Raw genomic sequence first — 23,697 nt, 5'->3', positions numbered from 1 at the left:
ATGTGTACGAGTGCATACACACATATGTACAGGATACGCCAGTTGCAGTTTCAACATGCACCTCTCAAGCGCCTTGTTCCTCCAGAGAAAATCAGTGAATTTCTAGGGATTCTGCCACCCACTGCTGCAGAATCCACCCTCCCCCCCCAGAACCATCCTGGCTGCTGAGCCTTTGGGAGGCACACTTCAGCTCCTGGGGCACAATGAACACCAGGAATAGACTGTCCAAGGTGTGAACCCCAGCCAGGTTATTCCCAACTCACCTTAACCCAACAGGCAAGGTGACTCTGCCTCAGCAGATTTTCTCTACCAAAAAGCATATGTGGGGTCGCCAGAGCCAGGCCTCACCAGCACTGGCCAAAATGCTAAGGCCTAAGTCCAAAATTTTGCTCCCTAGGATGGGCAGAGTCTGCTTCTGGGCCAGATCAAGAAAGCAGGAAGGACCACCAGGGGGCGCCCCAGCCAAGCCCATGCTCATTTCTCTTGGCAAAGACCAGCAGCGACTGTGGGATGTCGCAGACTACCTGCTTCATCTGATGCTATTTGTGTGCATGGTGCCTTAGTCCCTGGAACCTTGATTCAGGGTTCCGTTTTGAGGTGCTTTGCTCCTCCCTGCTCACTGAAGATACCCATCCTATGGGTCCCTGCCTGCTCCAGCCCAGCCGAGGTCAGAGGCTGAGAAGGTCCAGGACAGGAGCCGGACTGGCAGGACTGAGGAGGGGCCCGCCTCCCTCCCTTCCTTCCCATACTGGAGTGGAGACACCCTCTCTTTCCTTGAGGAAGCAAAGGAGCTTTGATGGAGTTTCTCCTGGGAGCAAGATGAGGACGGGGAGCAGGGGACGGAGGACTGAGTACAGAGTGGAGTTGTAAGCGGAATGCTCAAGTTGAAGCATCAAGTCTGAGTGCAGAACAGAAACTCAAGCTCAGTCTCATTCACAGCACATGCAGAGTGAGCGAATGAATGAGCGCCTGCGACAAGGACCCCCAAAGTTAGCCATTGGCACCCCCTGAACCACGATCCAGGCAGGACATGCAGAATGAGCCCAACTGACTCACGTGTAGGACTCAAAATCTCCATTGCTTATGGCTTCAATCAGCTGCTCTGTCACTTTTATAATTTCCTGTTTCCGCACTGTAAGCAGGAAGGGACACAGAAATAATAATGATGATGATAGTAATGAAACACCAGCTACAGTTTCCTAAGTCCCCGTGTGCCAGGGAGACCCTGTGCTGGGACCTGAGGCCTCATACAGATCATCTCATTTATCCTTGCTTGTCCCTGCAGGGTAGATAGCATTCTCTCCATTTCAAAGAAGTAGAAACCGAGGCCCAGAAGGGTGAAGAAAGGTGAACGTTCTCTCAACTACATAGGGCAGAGGCGTCTCAGCTGGAAGCCTTTGCCACCAAGAATCACGGTGGACCTTCCATAGACCCGATTTGAACCCAGGTCTTGACTCCAAAACCTGCTTCCCTTCTACCTTGGCCATGCAAATCATGGCCAAATCTGAAGCCCCACCAAGGACAGCCTCGAGGTTCACCCATCCTTGTGACTGAGTGAGATTTTGGCTCAATCCCCCAGGATTCAGGAATTGAGCTGTGGAGATCTTTCTAGCATTCATGGATCCCAGTCGCTCTCTCCCCTCTTTGCCACTGAAACACCACGAGCAGCTGACCTTTCTAGTGGAGAGTTAGATGTCAGTTTTCTTATCAGATGTGTGATGTTCTGAGCCTCAGTTTCCCATTCTGTAAAATGGAGGACATTATCACCCTTCATTCATTCAGAGCCAAACACATAATGGAAACCAGCTGGGCTTTGGTCCCAGGCAGATCTTAATTGAACTCCAGCCCAGGTCCTTACAAACTTGTGCAGCTGTGGGCCACAAGATGAACAGGCAGCACTTGTTCAAAAGCCTGACACATAGTAGGTGCATGTTGTCAGCACTGCCATTTTCTGCAAGACCCTGTCCCCCCCAGGCCAAGGGTCTGCCTCCTCTACTCCTCATAAACACCCTGGGAGGCAGGCAAGGCTGGCATGTCCCCATGTCACATATGAGGTGACAAGCCTCATTGATGAAGGAGTTTGAAGCCAGGCATCCTGGCTCCCAGCACAGCCTGGCAAAAGCCTCCCTCAGATTCCCAGAGACAGGCCCCGCCTCCCTCCTCCCCAGGCTTGGCCTCATGCCTGGCCACTTGTTGGTCACTGGAGCAGTCCCAGATGAGGTAGGTGAGCACATTGCCTGGAGAGCAGGCTCAGGCCTGGCCTCAGCATGCTTAGTCTGGAAGCTGGCAGGAAGACCAAGCCTGGCAGAGGCCCTGGCCTGCCCCTTCTCCCCAGCTGTCCATGCCCAGAGCTCACCTGAGGCCTAGGGGCATATAGAACCACCGTTCCTCCAGGCTGGGGAAACTGAGGCTGTGAGGGACTGTGACTCGCCCAAGACATGGAACACAGCAGGTGCCAAGCCTGACTTGCAGTCCCAGGTGCCCCAGCCTACTCATTATCCCGACACTCCACTTCACTATTGCTTGGCCCACATGCTTTCCTGTCTCTCAATTCAATATGAGTTCGCGGGGGCTGGGCTGTGGCTTCCCTGGAGCCTAGAATAGGCCTCGCCCCCTCAGCCCCTTAATATTGAATGAACGAACGAACACACCCACCCAGCCTTGAGCCACGCGCTTAACCTACCGAGTCTCAGAGCCTCACAGCAAAGCTTCCCTCCCATATCACAGTGGTGCAAACCAAAGGTGAGAGAAGCTAAATGGCTTCCTTCAGTAGAGCTGGGACCCCAACAAGAGTTGGCAGCTTCAAAGCACAGCATCTCCCCCACACCTGAGCCCAGAGCTCCCCTGGGCCTGTGGTGGGTGCTAGACAGATAGAGCGATTATGGTTTAATGCCCACCACACAAACAAATAATTATTTTGCTCCTGGCTCCAGTTAGCATCAACTGGCTGGAAATGGGCTCATCTTGAGACCATGTGCATGACCTAGTCATAGGGGTTCTCCCCGTTGCTTTGAGACCGTGCTTGGGTTGGGCAGAGGCAGCACTTGGTGCAGGGCGAATAAATGAACCAGTGGATGGCTCCAAACCAGAGCCTGCAGCTACCTTTGCCTGGTTCCCTGGAATACCACAAGTCTCCTGACTGCCTGCACCCCTTAGTGCTCCAGACCCTGGCCTCCTGGTCAGCTCGGCCTACCTTCATGAAAGCAGGAGACGAAGATGGGAAGAACCCAGCCCTGCCGGGAAGCACCTCAGTCCAGCCACTCCCACACGGAGCCAGAGGTGACAACACAGAGCAGACCAACGGGTTCCTAATGGAACATGGGACCCATGCCACCACACGTGCCTTCTCCCCATGAACTTGGAGACCCCTCCAGCTTGTCATCCCGTGAGCCTCCACGTATCGTCCTACCTCCTGTGGGCTGCTTGTCACTGCCATCGCAGGGAGTCCAACAAAGTGGTCCAGGGCATGAATTCTGGAGCCAGACTCTGCCTAGGGTTCTCTTCTGGTTCTGCCACTTAATAGCAGCGAGTCCTTCAGCAAGGGCTGCCCTGTGCCTCAGTTTCCTCACATGCATAATGGCGATACTAATGGTACCTACCTTAAAGAGTTGTCTGGAGGACTGAGTTAAGAGATATCTAACACAGAGATAGCTAACCCTAAGAGCCAGCTGCTGTTCCAAGACCCTAACCTCAAGCCACTCATGTATACAAGGATGCATTGGGTCGAGCATCTCAGACAGCAAATGGCACCCCATCACAGACAGCTGTGATTCTTGTCATGTGGGAATCTCAGAAGCAGAGCCTTGCGTCTTTACCCAGGGCAGGGAGGCTTCCCAGCAGCCTGACAGGACGGCTCAGTCTTGGTTCCTCCTTGTGGCTTATGACTTGCAATGTGTACACTCCTTCTTCTTCCACATTGACACCAGTGTCCCTGGAAGCCCCTAGGTAGAGTTCTGGTCTTCTTTCTTCCTTCTGGAGTGAGCACCTTCCCACCCAGAGCCTGTCTGAGTCTCCTGTCACCCAGTTTTCTCTTCTCTAGATACACAGCCTTCAGAATATGGTTCCCAGGTCCTGCCTCAAGGGTCCTTGCGCTGTCTGGATGGTTCTCTGAGGGTGGGCACACAGTCAGGTGTGGCCCAGATAATGCAGGATATCAGCTCTCTATCCCCTCCCGAGTTCTGGACCCTTTACCTCCATGAGTGCAGCCTGTGACAGTGCTCGAGGCTGTGTCTCCTGCCACTTGGCACACCATTTTGCCAACAGTCGAAGCCCAGTGGGTAAGAGCTTCCCCAGCTTTCTTCTCTAGGACAGAAGATCTAGAGTCTTTGTGCTTCTTCCACAGGAAATCCACTCTTGTTTTGAGCTTTCTGTGCCCGCAGAAACCCCATTGCTGTGCAAGGAATTCATCCAGCAGATGCTTGGTAGTGACATCTGGCATTTCTCCTCTGCCAGGTACTCACCCAGATGATCCAATCTGGGAGTGCTTCCCTACAGATGGGAAGGCCAAGGCCCCAGAGAAGGTAAGGTGCTCTCTTAAGATCACACAGTATGCTGAGGCTGTGTGATGGGACCAGCATTCCTAACTGGTAGTTCCCAGAACGTCCCTGCCCAGTTCTTCAGATGGGAGAGAAAATTAATTTTGCATGGAGCTGATCAGGAGGAGGTAGGGAAATGGGGAGGAAGGCTGAGAGAACCTAGTGCAGTTCGGAAAGCGAGAGACCTGTGCATGAAGCCAGAGGGCTCTGAAATATTCATGTCCCTTCCTTTCCTCAGGGGAACTTGCTCCCTGGAGGATGACATTTCTAATTAACTTTAATGTTAGTTCGGAGTCCACCCCACCAGCTGCCATTCTCACTTAGTAAGAGGGCTTAACAAGTTAACACCAGAAAAGAGTTCTCTGGGAACTTTCTCTGAGCCTGGGGAGGCTGGGGGAGGCAGGAGGCCTCTTCCCTCCTCCCATATGAGGAGCAGGTCCTGGCTGGGCCAGAAGCTCTTCCAACAGACATGGCCTCCCCGGCTCTTCTACGTGGGGAAACTGAGGCAGGAGACAGGGTCCCCGTTCTGCAGTAAATGATACATGCATGCCCTTCCTCCTCTCTAGGGTTCACACTCCTGAGAAGAGAAGCGGAGGTGAACTAAAATTCAAGACAAAGTGTCCTCTCCTGATCCCTGTAAGAGGAGGATGATAGCAAACGTGGGGCCTCAGGAATGTCACCGGAAGATGTTATGTCAGGTAGAAAATGTCTCTGATGGTCCCATTTTACACAATTATGCATATGCAGTTTGCATTCTATTCTAAATACTTCTTTGTTTAATGTATAGTTTCTTAATATACTCTTTGATTAAGATTAATAATCTAAGAAAATGTCATGTGACTTCCTGTCAATCATGAACTCAGTTTGGAAAAAAAAAAAAAGAAAGAAGTTAAGATTGTTTTTAAAAAAAACACTTACCACATACTAAATGTTGTGAATATACTTTTATTTTTATTTATTATTACTAATTTTCTTACAGTACTAAGGATTGAACCCAAGGGCACGCTACTGCTGAGTTACATGCCCAGCCCTTTTTATTTTTTATTTTGAGGTAGAGTCTCTCTAAGTTGCTATGGGTGGCCTTGAACTTGCAATCCTCTTGCCTCAGCCTCCTGAGTCGCTGAGATCACAGGAGTAGATGTATTTTATATGCAGTTTCTCATTTCATCTGCATAGTGATTTCTGCGGTTGGTACTATTATCATCACCTCTTTGGTATTAAGGAAACTGGGTCTCAGAGTGGTTGAATATGTTATCCAAAGTCATCCAGCAAATGGATTCTAGCAGGGAAGTACAGAGCCAGGCCACCTCCACAATCCCTGTCTGCCCTGAGGCCAGGATTATAAGGCTACATGTGGTTGCCTCAGAACCCCAGAGTCTCTCTCTCCCCATTGGGAAAGAGAGAATATCTTAGAAGCCCCATGATTTGGTCTACTACAGACTTACACAATCAGAATCCACAGGGGGAGAGTCACAGGGGATGTGGTTAGAAGTTTGTACCTGGGGGGACCCCGCACACTGACTTGACCCTGGTGGGCAATCCTTCAAGAGAAGGCAGCTGTAAAGCTGTTCCTGGTGCTGCCATAGAAGATGATTTGCTAGCACCAGGCTGTGATCCCCCAATTTAAAAATGACTCGAAAGAGACACCCACAGGCTGGGCCCATCTTCTAGGCTCCTGGCAGAAGTCAGGAACCGTCATGGTGAGTGGCGTGTCAAAGCTGCCCAAAAGCCTGAATCACATTTGTGCAAAAAGCATGCCATGATAAAATCCTCTTTCCCCGACACTGTCTTCTTTTCAAAGCAAAATATCAAAACTCCTGGAAAATGTCTCAACAGATACAGCTGAGTTCCCTCTCTATGGATGGTCTTTCTGTGTATTTTCATAGACTCCCCAGGTGTCTCTGGCACCTACTGGAATAGACAAACCTCTGAACCCGACGGGCTCTCTGTCATGGGAAATGAGGAGGGCTAGGTACCCAGTGCAGGTGGAGCAGCAGGACATTGTTAACGCATCAGGGACTTGGTGTCCCCTGGGCTGGTTTCTGTTCCTTCCTCCAGCCTCCCAGAATGCTTGCTACCTACCCTGTGACCAGACCTGGTTCAACTCCCAATCCTGCTGGTCAATTGGTTTGGGGGCCAGTTTACCCAGGCTCTGTCCTTTCCTCAGCTGGAGAACAGAGTCCACCATAGGGAACTACCTTGTAGGGTTGTTGTGAAGCCCCAGCATGTTAGACCAGAAAAAGTCCCGGGAGCAGGCACAGGACTTAGCAAGTATTCATAAAGCACAGCCGTGCGTGCTATCCTTGCCATTTCCTCCTTTACCACCTGATTGCAGGTAATCCGCGCCCCCATTACTCATTTGAGAATTTTTATAGGCTATTAGCCTTTAGCTACCATAACCTTTGCATTTATGGTTGGTCTTGGGCACAGTTTTCCATGCTCCAGCAGACTGAATATTCTAGATTTTTCCTCCTCCTTTCTTTACTATTATTACTTCGTGCTTTAAATATCAACTCACTTTAAAAAAGAAACTCTCAGAAACACTTATTTCAGAAGCAAAATTTATACCACTAGTCCACATTCATGACTTGAATTTGTGATTAATTTTTTTCTCTAATATGTATTAAAGTAAAATCTATGAACCTAAAATAAGAAAAGACCATCCGTGCCCTTCCAGTAACCTGGTACCCCACACGGGGACGTCGTGCCCCACAGTGTGTCGGTTATCAGGAGCTGGGGCAAAGCTCCACCCAGGCACAGGAAACAGGCTGGCATGGACCTTTCTGGGGTGAAGCGGTCTGCCCAGAAAGCACCAGGGAGTCTGGGGGGCCAGATGCCAGAGGCAAGACCGTCCCCTACCTTTGGTGTCTTCATCTTCAATGGTGGTGTTGGTGCTCTCGGAAGACTCCTGCCAAAGAGAATGAGGGAGGTGGTGAGGCCTGTCTGGTGAGTGGCACAGGTGTGGCCAGCTGGGGGCTGCCCCAGCTGCCTGCCAATGTGGACCGCGTCTGAAGTCCCAAACGGCTCCGCCATCCAGATGCTGCCTGAAACCCTGCCAGACTTCCCGGCCTGAGAAGGGAGGGCCCCACTCTGCAGGTGGCTGGGTGGGGCCCGGATGAAGGGGTACTGCAAGGAGATCCCTGACCTGTCTGGAAGGGCTGGAGGGGGATTCCTGGGTCCTTTCTGCTCAAGGGGGCAAAGAGGGGGTTGCAGAGGAGCAGAGAGACACCATGGCAGCCACAGAATGGGGAAGGAATACACACACTGGCAGGAGAGGAAGACAGATAGAGGGAGGCCCAGTGTGAGAGAGGGTGGGCTTTTCAGAGGGGAGAAAAACCACACAACTGAGTGAGACAGCCATGGATCCAGAAAAAGAGGGACGTGGGCCACCTGCAGCCCTAGACAGAGGCAGGGCTGGTGGCTCCTCTGCCCGAGCAGACTTACAAGCTCCAGGGGACCTCCATGGCACCTACTACTTTGGCCAAACACAGGTGGAGCACAGCCCCACCCTGGCTGCAACTGGCACAGACCAAGCCCTGAGATGAGTTCTAGAGCAGAGGGGTGGGCAGAAGCCAGAAGCCAAGGGCTGGACATAGGGTTGTGCTCAAATCCACCTTCACATCCGAGAAGGTCTCAGGTCTGCTGTCAGCCTGCTGGCCTGGGCTGTGGAGTTGGAGGTGTCAACAGAAACACGCAAACAATACACACACACACACACACACCACACACACACACAACACACACACACACAACACACACATTGTCACACAAGGCCCACATACCAAGCACGCCCTGAGCACCCTCTTCCCGCCCCGGGTTCCCGTGCAGCCTGCAGGAGGGAGGCAGGAGCAAGGGAGGAAGGGTCGAGGCCCAGCATTTACCGGCGTGGAGGAGACGGCAGACACTCACCATTAACTGAACGCTGGAACTGGACTTTCTTTTCTGGAAAAACAAGGAGAAGAGATGGGACAGGAAAAGACAGAGCATGAAAACGGCACGGAGCAGAGAAACGACAAGGGATGTTTGGAAGGAGGATGGGCCTCAGGGTCATCCTCTGTGGTCCTTTGCTGGCCTGGCATTGGGAAAAGCAATCAGGGCCACCAGCATAGCTGGCCTAGCGGGGCCAGCCCTCTCAGGCTGAAATCCTGGGTCCTCATGTACAGCTACCTGGGTCCACCAAGATAACAACCAAGCTCAAGGCCAAGCCTCCCTTGGACCAGGGCTGCCTACTACACCTCACTCTGATGGAGAGAGCTAATCCTGACTTTGGCTGCCAATTGCCCAAGGCCTTCCGAGCCCAGTGCTCTTGAAGAACAAAAGGGAGATGAGGCTGAGTGCCTTCCCCGAGGCACTTCCCTGCTAAGAGAACCCCACTCCCAGCTGAGTTTCATTATCACTCAGGAAATGTGCAGTGTGGGGATCAAACCCAGGGCCTTACCCATGCTAGACAAGCACTCTACCACTGAGCTGCCTCCCAGCCCCAGGAAACTCATCAAAAATGTACAGAATGAGGTCCCCTTTGAGGAGTTTGATAACTAGATCTGGGGTGGGAACTGGACATCTCCATTTCCAGAAATATCCCCAGGGGACATGAGAGATATCGGGACCAGGCAAAGGGGGCCAGTCCCCTAAATGGCCTCGGGCACTTACAGCTTCCCAGCACTATCCCATTCGGCTCCTTTACGTTGATGGAGAAACTGAGACACAGCCAGAGTGAGGCTGAGTCTAGAGCTGGAGTCCTGTGGCCTTGCCAGTTGGCCTGTCCTTGCACTTGGTAGCATCCCCTGTACTGGCTACGGTACCAAGGGAAGCGGGTGTACAAATATGGATCCCCTTCTCCTTCCTTTGGCTCTCAGAGCCTGCAGTCTTGGGCTCACACTTATAGAAAGTGCAGGTCCAGACTGGCATTTGTATTGGCAGATGAGACACTAAGGCCCAGGAAGGGGTAGTGGCCTGATCAGGTTCTTTCAGCAAGCCACTGGCACATCTGAGACCTGAGTGCAGGGCTCTGTCCTTTGCCCGGGGTTCTAGGTCTCCACAGCCTGATGCCCCTTCAAAGGCTCATCCTGTCCTAGATGTTCTTACACCTGAAAGGCCAGGAGGCCCCTCATCCTGCTGCCCTGTGAGAAACTTAAGGTGCCACCACCGTCAGTCTTCACCATGGAGATGGGGCTTCTGATATTTTTTGAAGGTCTCAGGTCTAATCTTGGGCTTTCTAATTCCATAATCCAGCAAACTTCTGAGTGCCAGAATCTATCCTGTGCCCTCCAACCAGGGCCTCCACAGATGTAGCAGGGATGGCTCACCAGGCATCTCTGTGATCATGTCCTTAGACTGCATCTTCCCCAGCTGGGCGGGACAGTGTGGCTTATAGCCAACCACCTGCATCAGCCGCTCTTCTGCCCTGCTCGCCTCGCCTCTCCTCTCCTGTCCTCTCCTCTCTTTTTCTCCTAGTGTTGGCCTCCTGCCCTGGCTGGAGCCAAGCCAGGCTCAGTGTGTGGGGAAGGGGACAGGCCCACATAGCTCAGCTGTCAGCAGAAACCTGAGAAGCCTCTCAGGAGCCAGGAGTTTTCAGGCGGGACACGAGTAGGTAACACAGAGCAAAGACTGCATCAGATTCGGACGCACAGTGACAGGATGGGACATGGGGAGAGAGGTCACGACGGCACGGATGGGACACCAACAGGGGCAGTGAGTGGGGTGAGGGGTAGGAGCAGTGGGCCCCTCCTGGTAGAAGCTGAGGCCGATGGGTGTCAGGGCAGGCACTGCTTCTTAGAGAAAGACTCAATTTCCCTAAATCACCAAATAACGATGCCACCAACAACCCATATCGACCAGCGCTTTAGAGTGTGATTGGAAAGGGCTTCCACTGAACGCAGAGTCGCCTGTCTTAGAACCACGCGTAGAGGGAGGTTCTAAGCTCAGCAAGGGGTTGGAAACCAAATGTGATTGACATCAGCCTTGAAAAGCCCTGAAAGACCCGCAAAGTGCAGTCATCTCTGAGCCCCAGTGGAGGTGGCCTCCCTCCAGCGCTGGAACCCATCACTGTTTTTCCTGTGAAGCCCCAGATGAAATGGCAGCAGGTCTCTAAGGACCGGGCTTCAGGAAGAGCATGGATGTCCCCCTTTGGCTGGACATTTGAGGGTCATGGTGTGTCTCCACCAGGCCCCTCCGGGATGACTTTCTCACCAACCCTTGCAAACAACCACAATGCTCCCCTTGTACAGATGACAGACCCAGGACCATGATCCTCAGAGGGAGGGAGCAGTGAGGCCCAGACTCACCGTGGCTTCTTGGCTTGAGGAAAACATAACTAGACTCTTCCCCCCAACCCCACTACCCTCCCTTCTCTGGGAGCGACTTGGCAGGCCTCCTGAGTTACTCACATCTCCCAGAAGGACTTCCTCCCTCCTCCATCCAAGCTCCTAGATGGAGCTACATAAAGAGATGGTTTGTCCATGGATGGCCTTTGAGTTTCACCCACACCCAGGCCACCCTGAGGAGGAAGCAGTGGCGCTGTTCAGCTGAGCCCACTGGAAAGCTCTGTGATGCCCAGCAAACCTCTCCTGCCCACTGCCCTCTGCCAGCCTTGGCCTCCTGGCCTTGCTAGAGAGAAGCAGAACTCAGAGCTTCTTTCTTGGGCCTCCATCCAGCCCAAGGGAGGCCCCTTCTGATCCCATGCCCAGGGCTCCTCATCAGCCTCTGTCAGGGCCACATTCGAGAGCAGCAGACCCAGCGGCCTTTCTCTTTCTGCAGCCTCCTCTTCCATTGACCTGGGCCACAGCACAACAGCGTTTGTGGCCTCTGTAGCCATATACCGAAAACTGCGACCAGGAAGATGGCCTTCCCCAGGGCCCAATACCCCCAGCTCAGCATCTACCCACTGGGCAGAGAAACCCCTCCAGCTGCTCCCAGCCTGGCAGATCCATACTGCACAAAATCTCCAAAGGCAGGCTAGCCCAGACCTAACACCGGAGGCCATACAGGGGTTTGGACAGGTGTGCATTAACTTGATAAACTGCATTGGCTTTCAATCTGTGGTTTCCAAATATTTTCTTGAACAAACTTTGCTTTCAAGGGAAATTTCACACAAAAGTCTAACATATAAAATAGAAAAAAGAATCCTGACCAGCATCTCGTGGGCACGTGCCGTATCCCACACTAGCACAGTGCTAAACTCTCAACGCACATTATCCCAGCTAATCCTCGTGAGTATCCTAGGAGGTGGGAATCCTTTCAGCCTCGTCACATGAAAGAGGAAACTCAGGCTCAGGAAGTTTAAATAAGCAGCCAAGGTCTAGCTGCTGGTGAACCCACCCTGATCTCTTAAGCACCCTGGCGACTGTGACTAGAAGCTGTCCCAGTGGAAGGGAGTGTGGGGGATCTTGTGAATGGGGCTTCCCCCTTCCTGATGCTAGCCAGTCCATCTGCTGCCAGAAGGGTCTCCCCAGAACCTGTGGGCTCCAAAGAGTTCAATGTGAAAACCACTGACTTTGACTAATAACCAACTCGCTAGGTACAGTCAAGCATCGCAGGGACGCATTCTGAGAAACGCATCCTGAGGTGATTTTGTCATTATGTGAACATCAGTGGTTTAGGTGGCATAGCTACTATGCACCTAGGTTACACGGCAGGGCCTAGGGCTCATGGGCTGCAAACCTGTGCAGCGTGGTACTGCACTCAGGGCTGTAGGCAGTTAGAGCACAGTGATGTTTATGTATCTAAACATAGAAAGGGACAGTGAAAATACTAGGCATAGGAATTCCTCAGCTCCATTGTAATCATCTGGGACCACTGTTGTATATGCCGTCTGCCGTTGACCGAAATGTCATTATGTGGCACAGGACTGGGTCCCTCAAGCACCCAGGAAGAGAAGGGAAAAGGATGAGATGGGGTTTTATTTCTTTCTTGTCTGTTTTTGGAACCGAAATCTTGGAAATAACCACCAAATCCATACCCCAGCCATTGTCCCTAGAGGTAACTCAAGTGGGAGGAGGCAAGGGGCAGAGAGGAGACTCTATCCTGGCCTTGGACATCTAGCCAGACCCACCCCCATGCAATCTCTGGCAGACCAAAGCCAGGGGGTGGCCAGAGACTGTAATGAAGCCATGAAGCCACCAGCACACCTGGGTGACTGTGTTCTTAGAGCATCTCACCTTCTAGTGTCCTGGGCCCCTAGCCAGGTGGGGCACTGAGCCCAGAAGGAAGCAAGATCTCAAGAAAGGAGAACCCACAAGGTGAGAGGGTGGCAGGGGAGGAGAGAGCTGAGAGAGTAAAGGGGACAGGCCCCAGAAAGCAAAGGGAAAAGAGAGAAGAGATGGGAAGGAGGGGCCAGCAGGGTGTGGAGGGAAATAGCTCGGGCATCGGGGTGGGGACAGGGGACAGGCCTGGTGGGCAAAGGAGGGGATTCTTGGCACGGGAGCAGCAGGCCTTGGCAGGGAAGGGGCACCTCTGGATCCCACAAGCTAGAGGAATGGCTGCGTTCCCCATGGGTTTTCTGGGTTGGACTAGCATGTGCAACAGGTAGGGGCCAGCCCAGTCCACCCACACTGGGGCAGGAGAAGGAGGTCATCCTTCATACCGTTTCTGTCCCTCCCTCCACCCCCTTGCTCACAGTTCTTCAGCCCTGGAGAACCCCCAGAAACCTGATCTTTCCCTTTCCTGTGCTCATTCCAACCCCAGGCTACCTATCTCTCCCTCCCTCCGCCATCTCCCCCTCCCCCAGCTGCCCTCCCCACAAGCACAGTGAGAGGATGATGCCGCAGCCCAGCTCGCTGGGTCTGGGGACAGCCTGGCCACAGACATAACCTGTGTCTGCCCAGAGCACATCAGCAACGCCCTGGTCTTGCCCCAGGCCTTAAAACCCAGACAGGCCCTGCCAGGCCCCCGGGGACTCACCTTCACACCATCGTTCTTCTTGTTCCCTCCACTCTTCCCTCCTGTGGAGGAGAAAAAGTAGAGGGTTAGCAACACCAAGCAGGGCACCAGGGCCCAGAGGGTGAGGAAGAGCAGCATCCACAAGCAGCCGGAGAGCAGCCAAGGGGGCGATGGTGCTGGAACGGAGCCGGCCAGCAACCGGGAAGAGACTTCCTCCTCCTCCTCCTTCTCCTCCTCCTCCTCCTCCTCCTCCTCCTCCTCCTCCTCCTCCTCCTCCTTCTCCCTATTCAGTAGCCCAGGCGCTGCCAGGGGCCCACTGAGTGGGCCTGGGCTCCTCTGTTCTCAGCAATCTCAAGTGTAACCCTCTGGCTTCATGGGTCCAGGGAGGAGTCCAACGTGCTCCGGGACTGTGGGGTGGCTGTTTCAGCCTGGGGATTCCCTCTGGATCCCGGTCACCACTGTGCTGTTGGTGGCCAACCAGGAGGCCTGCTGCCTGGCCTGGGGGCTGGACGCTCCCCTCCCTCCCCGCCGCCCTCTCTAATTTTAGCCCCATGCGGCTGCAGAGGTCATGTGTCAGCCTGCCTACTCACTCAGGACAGCTGCAGGCTGCGTTTTGCCAGTGACAAGAAGCAGATGCCCCCCACCGGGGCCCACCCCTGCCAGAGCAGCCCTTCCCTGGTTTTCCCTTCAGGCAGCATAGGCCTCCCCAGCATCAGAGTCTGGGTCCCCACGCAGAGGCTGGCCACCGGTGGCAGGTGGTAGCAGAGGAATGGTACTGGGCTTTTCCCCTCCCCCTCTTTCACTTCCTCACTGGAGCCCTGGGAGTGGGCATTAGCCAGGAAACGGCATAAACACCCAGCCCTGCCCCACCTGGCATCCGGCTGCTTCGGACCTTAAGCAAGTGCCCTAAATGAGACCGTGATCTGTGAAGTACTGCGCTCAGCCTGCGTGTAGCTGGTGCTCCATAAATGGCAGCCATCATAAACCCTTCTCCAGGCAGTCTCAGGAACGTGAGCTGGGCAGGGGTGGTGGTGGTATAGGGCCTCCATGCCCCAGGGGCTCTAAGGCACAAGGCTCATGGCTGGCCCAGCCTTCCAGTCCCCCCACATTGCCACTTACGGTCCCTGCAAGCTGTCATCCAGTCACCCACTTGCAGATCAAGGGATAACAGGGCACCTCTGGGTGTCTGAGAAGAATGGTTGCCTGTCATCCGTAGACTTTTGTGAGTTGGACCAGGAGGATCCAACAAGCATGGGAGGGTGCTTGTCCCACATGCATCAAGGAGGGTGACCCCTTGATGCTCCAGCCCACTGTGACAGACAAGGCCAGACTGATTTTCAAGAGATTTCAGAAATTTGAGTTTTTCTATGAAATCTACTTACTTTTGACCTGTTCCATTTCCAACCTGACTGATTCACCCCTCCTCAGTCAACCTGGTGGTCCCCTACTCCTAGGAAGTCACCATATGGATGCCAAACTTAGTAAGGACACCCAATGTACAGACCACACTATAACCCAAAACTCCGGGGCTGAAGAGATCCTCCTGCTTCAGCCTCCTGAGTAACTGGGACTACAGGTACATGCCACTGTGTCTGACCAGTCTCCTGACTTTTAAGAGCTAGAAACCCATTCCAGAATAATTTCTTAAACATCCTTGGTTTCCTGAAGCACATCTAGATATTGGAACTAATCCACAGGCCACCATTTTCTGGGCTCTGGAAGAAAGTTCTCCAGGGTGCTTCAGGTGTTAAAAAAAGACTCTGACTAGGTAGCTCATCTTTCAGTATAAGGAACTACAGGTTCCTTGTCTGGGGAAAGGGTAGGAAGGCAGCTCAGTGTAGGGGAAAGCCCAAGTCTGAGGTTCTGGAATGCTCCCAGCTCTGGGCCTTGCTCATCCCAGCTGGTCATGGGGAGGTGGACCCTCTGAGGGAAGCCAGGCCTGCACCCTGCTCAGAACTCACCTCTGGCTACAGTGTGGGCATGCATCCATAGTAGCTGTCTGTGCTGGCCCCAGCCCAGTCTGAGGGCCCATCAGGTGAGCTTTGCCATATCTGCCATCTATATCTGCTCTGCTGCCCCGTCAGCGCCCAGGGCTCCCCAGAGACAGACCTCTGGCAGCACTGGCCTGGAGTTGGTCCACATACCAAGAGGAGCTATTTGCTAAGCCCGGACAATAATCCCTTCCCCTTCTCTCTTTGGGGCCACATGCTCAGGTAGTTGGGCACTCCCTGCCTTAACCAGCCCGGCTTTGGACAGGAGCCAGGGAAACTCTGGCCCTGGTCTCCCTGGTGACCCAGCCTGGTCAAGGGTACTTGCTCTGGGCTGCACATACCTATGAGGCAGGCTCTGCCTCTCTCTAACCTTTGACCTGATGTCAGAGCTCACCCCTTAAACTCTGCTTCCTCATCAGAAAAAGGAGGATGGCAACAGCCCCCCACTTCCCTGTCATGAAGGCTATCTGAGCAAAAGTGTGGGGACTGGATAGCACAGGGCTCCCGCAATAGCTGGGCAGTACTGTTGCGCCCTGGTCCTGGCTTCATCCCTCCTGGGCCGGAACCCTCCACATTCCAGGAGGTTTCCCCTCTAAGGATCCCAGTGCACTTGTGAGGCAGGAGAGCGAGATTCACATCTAACCAGGCCTGGAGTTGCTCACCTTTGACCTTTCTCCTTTCCTTTTGGGGTACAGGTTTGTGGCAGGTGAGCTAAATCCCAGTCCAGAAACATTCTGCAGCCCCCACTCTGAAGACACCCAAATATCCAACAAGACCATGCTCGCAGCAGACCAGTGCAGGACATACTAGTGACTCAGGCCCTACCACCTACCAGAGAAGTTCCTGGTGGCCAGCATTGTGGTCAGAATGGCTCCCTGCAACAGATAAGAGTGGGGACAGGGGAAGGAGGCCGGAGGTAAAGGGAGGAGGGGAGACAGAGAAATGGGAGGGGTATAGGGAAGGACAAGCAGGTGGTCTCTTCAGGGACACATCCAAAGCCTCGGCCCCTGTGCCCCCATCTGTCCCCCACCCCCACCCTGCAGCCCAGACCCCTTCCCCCACCCTCCCTGGAGAAGTCGGCTTTGGCTGGCACAGCTCTTGGGACAGGGCCATCCCAGGCGCAGATATTAATAGGACCCATGGCCTGGCCAAAGCTGATGGACTTGAGGACACCTACTGGCGGGGACTCCTAAAGGCCACTCCTAAAGTTTCCTGCCTGGGCAAGGACAGGAGACCTTGCATCCCTCCTCTGGGCTGAGACTATCGTGCTCCAGGGCTAGTTCATTGCTTTGTGGCCCATGGCTCAGAAGCCTGGAGGATCTCCTTGTGGAGAAGCCCTCGCTATCGGCAAAGGGCTGGGGGATCACCCCCTGCTCCTCCTGCTGTCTGATTCAAACCTGACTCAGACGCTTTCTGAATCTGAAAATCTCTGACGTTAAGCATCCCCATTTCCATTTTGAGACTTCCTCTATGACACAGCTCACTGTGCAGTGAATAGGACCCGGTTCTCCTGGATCATGCTGGCCACAGTCATCCTCCCTCAGAGCTGTGGCCTCTCACCCCACAGTGGTCTCCTGCACAGTCATCTCTTGTCCCCAAAGTTCTCTCCAGACACTCACAACCCCCTCTGGTCCTCCAGGAGGTCATGCCCACCCCTGCCAGCAAGGGCCTTTCGGTGTCCGGAGCACCTTCCCTTTCTGACTTGACACTGTGCTAATCCAATCCCTGCTTATCCTTAGGGTCTCAGCTGACTCCAGGAAGGCCTCCTGGGACCCTTTCCAGAACCTTCCAGACTTGGGAATGCCATTGACCCACTATGTCCTCCCACAGCCCCGGCACAGCACTCACCATGGCCCCGCAATGTCCTGGTCACTTGTCTGTCCTCTCCACCAGACCACGAGCTCAATCAGGGTGAGGATGGGGTCTAATTCACTGCTCACTCCCCAAATCCCAGCCTGCTGTCTAGCATGCAGTAGGTGTTCCATAAATGCTTGTGGAATCAATGAAGGAAAGAACTAGTGAGCCTGGGGGGTATGGAAGGTAAGGACCTGTTACCTTCAGTTTCCTCCTGGCATTGAACTTCTTCAGGCAGTCCACGGTCTCCTGTCTGTGCATGCAGGAGGCCACAGTGGACCGGTGCTGGAGGAAGAAAAAGAGAGGTCTGTAGTGACACGTGCTGGAAGACAGCCTAGGTCCGCAGCAGGGCATCTCACCAAGGTGTGGTGGCTTCTTGGGAAAATAATTCTTTGTTCTAGGGATGGTGCAGAGTGCTTAGGATGTTGGCCTCAGACGGTCAAGGCCAGTGACACTCCCGGTCGTGTGCCAACACAGGACATCCCTCAATTCCATATTGTCCCCGAGCATCACAGTAGGGTCAGTCTCTCTGATTAAGCCCCATCAGCCCCAGCCAGGAGCAGGGCCAAGATACCACAGGGGCCTGGACCTTGCAGTCTAGAGGGACTCTGGGGAGGGTCCCTGCTGTGGGAAGCTCACCGAGATCCAGGGGTGCTTGAGGGCCTCGGCAGCTGTGATGCGTTTGGATGGGTTGATGGTCAGCATCTTATTGATCAGATCCTTGGCTTCTGGGGTGACGGTGTCCCATTCTGGTGATGGGAACTGGAAGGGGCAGAGAGGCCAGGTTTGCCCAGCCTGCCCCAGGCCACCCCTGCGATCCCCCAACCCCTGACTGGCAGGGGAGCAGGCAGGGGTGCTAATGCCATCCACTCAGCCCCCACAGCCAGGAGTCGGGACTCCTCGGGACCAGGGGAGGGTCGGAGCCTGGGGAACCAGGACAGATGAAAGCCTGGTCACAGGGAAAGGAGACCTCCCTCTGTCATCCTGAGGCTGTGCCCTCTCTAGAGAAGGGCAGACAGTGGTCATGGTCCAGACAGAAGAATCAGAAGACCTGGGTCCAGGTCCTGTCTCTGTCTCCCCCAGACCTGGGCCTGTCATGAGCCGTCTCTGGGGATGCCGCGGTGTGACTATCGCAGGACTCATGGCACAGGGCTTGACGGACTCCAGCCTTAGAGAAAAGCCGTATGGTTCAGTAGCTAGAAGCATGGATGCGAGGGCCAGAGGCTTCCCTATCTGTAAAGTGAGGATGGTATTCGTGTCTATGTTGTAGCCTGGTGTGAAGATCTCATGTCTCCAAGTGCATAAAACAATCAGATGAGTGCTACGGACATGTGAGCTACTATGATTATTTGTACATGTAAGAAAAAGAGAGAAAAAAAATTAGAAAATACAGCTCAGGGCTGCCCCTCCCTTCTGCCCTCTAGGGCCCCGCAGGACAGATCTCGTCACTTCGAGCCTCGACTCATTAGGCACCTCTTGAGCTGCCTGGCCCTGCCCATCTTCAGGCTCCCCTGGGCTTCACCCCTTGCCCCAGCTCTAGAAAGTGGCCGGGAACCTAGGGGGACTGGAAAGGCAGGAGGAAGATGTCCTTCCTCAGATCCCTGAGCTTCACTAGAAGGGGACCAGAGGATGACAGGGGCAGGGTGGCTGGAGAGAGGAGCAACACTCACATCATAGGCACCGGCTTTGATCTGCTGGTACAGGCGGTGCTGGTCCTCATCCCAGAACGGGGGGTATCCAACCAGCAGGATGTACAGGATGACCCCTGGGGAGAAGACCAGGAGAACCTTCAGCCCCCTGCCCTGCGGGGAGGAGAGATGAAGGCAGGGTGATGGAAAGGAGTGAGGGGACCCAGGGCCTGGGTGGCCCAGGGGAGGAGCAGGCCTTTGGATGGACTCACCGCAGGCCCACAGGTCCACAGGCTTCCCGTATGGGTCCTTCCGCAGCACTTCTGGGGAGAGGTATCCAGGTGTCCCTGCAAACCCTGCTCCCCAGACACACAGACAGGCAGACAGACACACAGAGATTGGCATGTGAGTAATCTGGAGCCAGATCCTGCTGGGAGAGGGGATGAAAGTCATCTAGAGCTGGAACAAACAGCCTCTGACCCCCAGAGCTTGGGGTTACACCGTGCAACCCTGGTGGGCTCTGTAAGCCAGCAAAGTCCCTAGGCCAGGGAGATAGGCACCTAGCACACCGGCCACCACTCCCCATGGCAGAGTCTGTGGCAGACAGCAGTAATCAATCACAGAGCTCCTTCCCGCAGGGTCCTGATCAGGGTCATAAATTTCCCAGAACAGCCCTCCCAACCCCTCTACCAACTATTGGTGGCCTTCAGCTCTTGCCATACCAGTTCTGCACGGAGAGCTAACATTCCTATCTCCCAATCCCCACTGCCTTGTCAGAGCTGGTCATGAGAGGCCAGAGGCCTGTCCCTAACTCTAGCTTTGCCCCTAATTTCCTTATCTGGTTTCTTTACTTTAGAGCCTCAGCTTCCTCCTGTGACAAATGAAGGATTAGGGATTTCTATTTTAAATACCTCCCAGTGTTTGGGGGAAGATCAAGCAAAATGAAAGACAAATGAACTATTAGCAAGTAATCATAGAACAGTTACCAGTTACTGTGTGTGCATCCTGAACTTGGGCAGAGCACTTTATAAGCCTGGTCTTAGTTAATCCTCACACAGACCTTGAGGAACATAGTATGATTATCCCCATTTTACAGTTGAGAAAACAAAGTCCCAGAGAGGTGAAATGACTCTGCTAAAGCCACACACTTCATAAGTAGCAGGGTCGGGACTTGAACCCAGAGCTCTGGTCCTTGACCACTGATCATTATTGTCCACTAAAAAGTATAACCAGATTTTGAATCATACCGAAATCCCAGAGAGTGCTGGGCCATCTGAGCTTAAGTCCTAACTCCAGCCCTCTTAAGCTCTTGACCTTTTCCGAGTTTTCTAGCCAGTCTCATCTGCAGCATCCAGGCTGAGGTTGCCCACAGAAGCCCCTGCTGACAGTGACCATGTGGCTCACCTGAAGAAGCCATGTTATGGTTTTCGTGATGGCCCTGTTCCTGCACCTGGCCCCAGGGAGACAGGGTGGGCACCACCCACTGACTGGCTGGAGGCTGGGTGGGGTGGACTGTGCTGCATGGACCCTGGCTGGCCCCCAACACCCCTGCCACTCCCACCCCACTCACCAAACCATGCCTGCTGCTCCCCCTCCACCTCTATGGCCAGGCCAAAGTCCGCCAGCTTCACGGCAGCGCCCTTGAGCTTGGAGGCCAGCAACAGGTTCTCCGGCTTCCCAGGACCAGGAAGAAAAGGGGGAGGAGAGGGCGAGAGACAGCAGGTTCAGAAGCGCACCTTGGGGACTGGGCTTGTAGGAAGAGCTGCCACACAGTCCAGGGGCCCGGCCCCCGGACCCAGAGAGGGAGCTATTCCCTGGCAATTTCTCCATCTTCTACAGAAAAACCCTTCCTACACCAGCCACCCCAAGTCTGGAGCTGGGTTGAGGGGAGGTTGGGCACAGGGTCGGGGTGCTAAGGCTACCACCACAACAAGAAAGAGGCAGCAGGGTTTACGGGTCCTGCTGTGTACCAGCCACTATGTTCCAAGTGCATCCTCTCACCCACCATCCCAACAACCCCTTGGGTCAGATGCCATTATCTCTGCTTTCCACAGTGACCTTACATCCTTTGAAACAGTCCTGCCACCTTCCACCTCAGGGCCTTTGCACTTCCTGTTTCCCCTGCCTGATTTGCTCTGCCTTCCAGCCTTGTAAGCCTATCCTCTTCCCTTTGTCCAGCTCACCTTCACGATACTCCTTCAAAGAAACTCCCCCACCCATGATTACTCCATGGAAAGAAGGAGTCATCAGTGTCATCTGTGTTGTCTCTTGTTACCTACAGATTTATCATATGTATAAAGTTAAGGAAACCGAGGCTCAGAGAGGTTAAGCAAGATCACACAGCTGGAAGGGGTGGAGTCAGATTCAAGACAAAGATTGACTCCATCTTAATCACTATAGGTTGAGAGATGATGGAGCTTGGCCCCAGGACCACAGCTGACCTGGGGGGAGGCCCCACATCTGTCCTCTGGGTCACTGAGGCTGCTGCCTTCCACTGGCTCAGACCCTCAGAATTTCTCCACTTCCTGCTGGTCCCCCTCCACCTTGGGATTCAGGACAAAGAGAGACTAAGATTCCCTCCATTCTTGGGTCATCCTGGCTTCAGGTCCCAGGATTGCCACTTCTATGCTGTGGAACTTCACCAGATAATTTCATTTCTCTGAGTTTAGTTTTTTTCTTCAGGGAAACGGAGACAAGTCCTCCCTGATGGGGTGGTGTCTGGATTAACCCAGACAGTTCACGGGAAGCACCTTGCTAAGGCGAACTGTCAGCGCTTGAGCTTGGCTGCTTGGGGAGGAGCCAAGAGACTCTGGAGAAAATTGGCTCCCACTCTTCCTCTGACCCTTTCTGCAGCAGGGCTTTGAGGGGTCCCACCTCCAACCTTTCCCTGTCAAAACCAGCTTGGACCCACACAAATACAGCTCCCCCTGTCTGGCTTCTGAAGACTGCCTTTGTCCTCTAGGGACCGTACTTTCGATGTGCCCTGGGTCTCAGTGGCCGTCCTGCCCTGATTTGATGAATGTGCCTCTAATTAGTGCATCCAGGGTGGCCTAAATTTGGGCAGCCTCTCCTCCTTCCTTCCTCCACCCGGGCAGGGGCCGGAGCTATAATGGGAACAGGTCTTCGGGGAGAGCCGCCCTGCCTCTGGCCAGAGAACCTCTTGGATCAAACCCCAAGGACCTTGCCCGGGGCACAGGTCAGAAGCCTTGGATTGCCAAAGACAGTTAGAGGTGGGCAGGGGTGCTTATCAGAGCAGTGTCCCCAAGAGGGATCTGGAACAAATGGAGCACCCGGGAGGTATCCAGGGGGAGGAGGGCCTGGAACTCACATATGGGTAGGAAAGGGGAGCCCACCCCGCCAATACTTCGGGGTTACCACAAAGCTGATCAGGTCTCTCTAGATCGGAAGGCTTGATATCTGTGTGGTTCCAAATTGGGGTTCAGGACAGAGTCCCACAACAGGAAAGAGCAAGGGACAGCTAGGGGCAGCCCCATGGGAAGTAAGTTCATTGTCACTGAAGGCCAAATAAGCAGAGGCTCCATGGATACACAAAAGGGTCACCCTAGAAGGGGCTGGCTGCTGCAGAAGTACGGGCTGTCTGAAGTGGCCTTCGGGCACTGGACTCTGAGGTTATTGGACCTGCGGTTGGAAGGCCTGGGCTCTGTGCTCCTTGCTCAGGCACAACTGAAATCCATGCCCTTGGACTCTTTCAACCTTAACGTCCTATTTTACAAAACCAGGATGCTCTCAGCCCCTGATGCCATGAGGCCCAGCAGAGGAGGTCCACCATGTCCAAGCGAAGAGGGCAAGGCTGAGTGGCCAGGACAGTCCTAGGCTGCGTAGTCCTGTCTATCTCTTTAGGTGGAAAGAGGGGTACTCAGAGGTCCCCAAGTCCTATTTTTCCCCTTTCCGTTTGCCTGAGACCCGAACAAGAGTCTGGGTCAGGGAGCTCTCTCAGCCAACATCCCGCCAAGGAGGAGTAAGCAGGCAGAGGGGAGACAGTCAGAACCAAGCAGCTCCAGCAACTGTAGCCTGATTGGGATCTGGACCTTTCTAGGACTCTGCCTCGCCCTGCACCCCGGGACGGGCCCCGGTGGTCTAACTGCACTGGGGCTGGGAGTCAGGAGACCTGGGGCTCAAACCCAGCCGCTCTGCCTTCCTGAGCTCAGCTTCCTCCGCAGACAGTGGGGGGATATTCCCTCCCGCCCAACAGGAAAATAAAAGAGGTTCCAGTTGCACCCCGCTCCGTGGGAGCGGGGAAGGGCAGAGGGGCCCTGGGCTGGGCGGACTCCGGTTGGCCACACCCATCGCGGGCGCTCACCTTCAGGTCCCGGTGCACCACCCCCATCTGGTGGCAGTGCAGCACGGCCTCCAGGATCTGCTGGATACAGTGACTGGGGAGAGAGAGAGGAAGGGTCAGCCCAGGGACAGGCCTCCTCGCCAAGCGGGCAGCGGGCAGGAGTGCCCTGCGCTTACCTGGCATCAGCCTCACTGTAATACTCCCGGGCCACGATGTCTTCAAACAGCTCCCCGCCAGTGACCCTGGGGGACAGGCACGCAGTCACCCTCCCACAGAAGCCCCAGGCGCCACCCTGCCTAGAGGAGTCTCCCAGAAGCTAGGGACGGGGCCCAGGGACCTCAGAACCTCAGCCCAAAAGAGAGGGACCTGGGGCCCCTGGGCGCCACCACGGACACACCCTCCCTTCCCCTGACCCCTCCCCCGCCCCTCAGACCCCGCCCCCGGCAGGGTCCTGGCTGGTGGCTGAGGGCACCCAGAACACTGCAGGATCACTGCTGCAGGAGCCCAACCAC

The 23,697-nt window shown here is 54.4% G+C and overlaps 1 protein-coding gene across 4 annotated transcripts in view; it reads right to left on the bottom strand.

Annotated features, from left to right (window-relative positions):
- CAMK2A (calcium/calmodulin dependent protein kinase II alpha) overlaps positions 1-23,428 on the bottom strand; it is a gene marked incomplete at its 3' end in the record, with an annotated part of 32,272 nt that extends 8,844 nt beyond the window's left edge. The window contains exons 1-12 of one of the 4 annotated variants that reach the window (XM_081297547.1): positions 23,362-23,413; positions 23,207-23,279; positions 20,456-20,558; positions 19,158-19,241; positions 18,928-19,022; positions 17,897-18,019; positions 17,459-17,542; positions 16,236-16,278; positions 13,434-13,474; positions 8,445-8,477; positions 7,395-7,443; positions 1,057-1,132 (exon numbers count right to left, since the gene is read on the bottom strand). In XM_081297547.1, the coding sequence (XP_081153673.1) occupies positions 1,057-1,132; positions 7,395-7,443; positions 8,445-8,477; positions 13,434-13,474; positions 16,236-16,278; positions 17,459-17,542; positions 17,897-18,019; positions 18,928-19,022; positions 19,158-19,241; positions 20,456-20,558; positions 23,207-23,233 (758 nt within the window). In that variant the 5' untranslated portion in view covers positions 23,234-23,279; positions 23,362-23,413. Of the gene's footprint in view, positions 1-1,056; positions 1,133-7,394; positions 7,444-8,444; positions 8,478-13,433; positions 13,904-16,235; positions 16,279-17,458; positions 17,543-17,896; positions 18,020-18,927; positions 19,023-19,157; positions 19,242-20,455; positions 20,559-23,206; positions 23,280-23,361 lie in introns of those variants that run through there. The other 3 variants (XM_081297548.1, XM_081297546.1, XM_081297545.1) reach the window with 3 other exon arrangements.
- Between the last annotated feature and the right edge of the window lie 269 nt (positions 23,429-23,697).

Source organism: Spermophilus citellus (genome assembly GCF_964194105.1).
Source record: "Spermophilus citellus genome assembly, chromosome: 1".
NCBI classification, from domain to species: Eukaryota; Metazoa; Chordata; class Mammalia; order Rodentia; family Sciuridae; genus Spermophilus; species Spermophilus citellus.
This window is presented reverse-complemented; position numbering and strand designations above follow the sequence as displayed.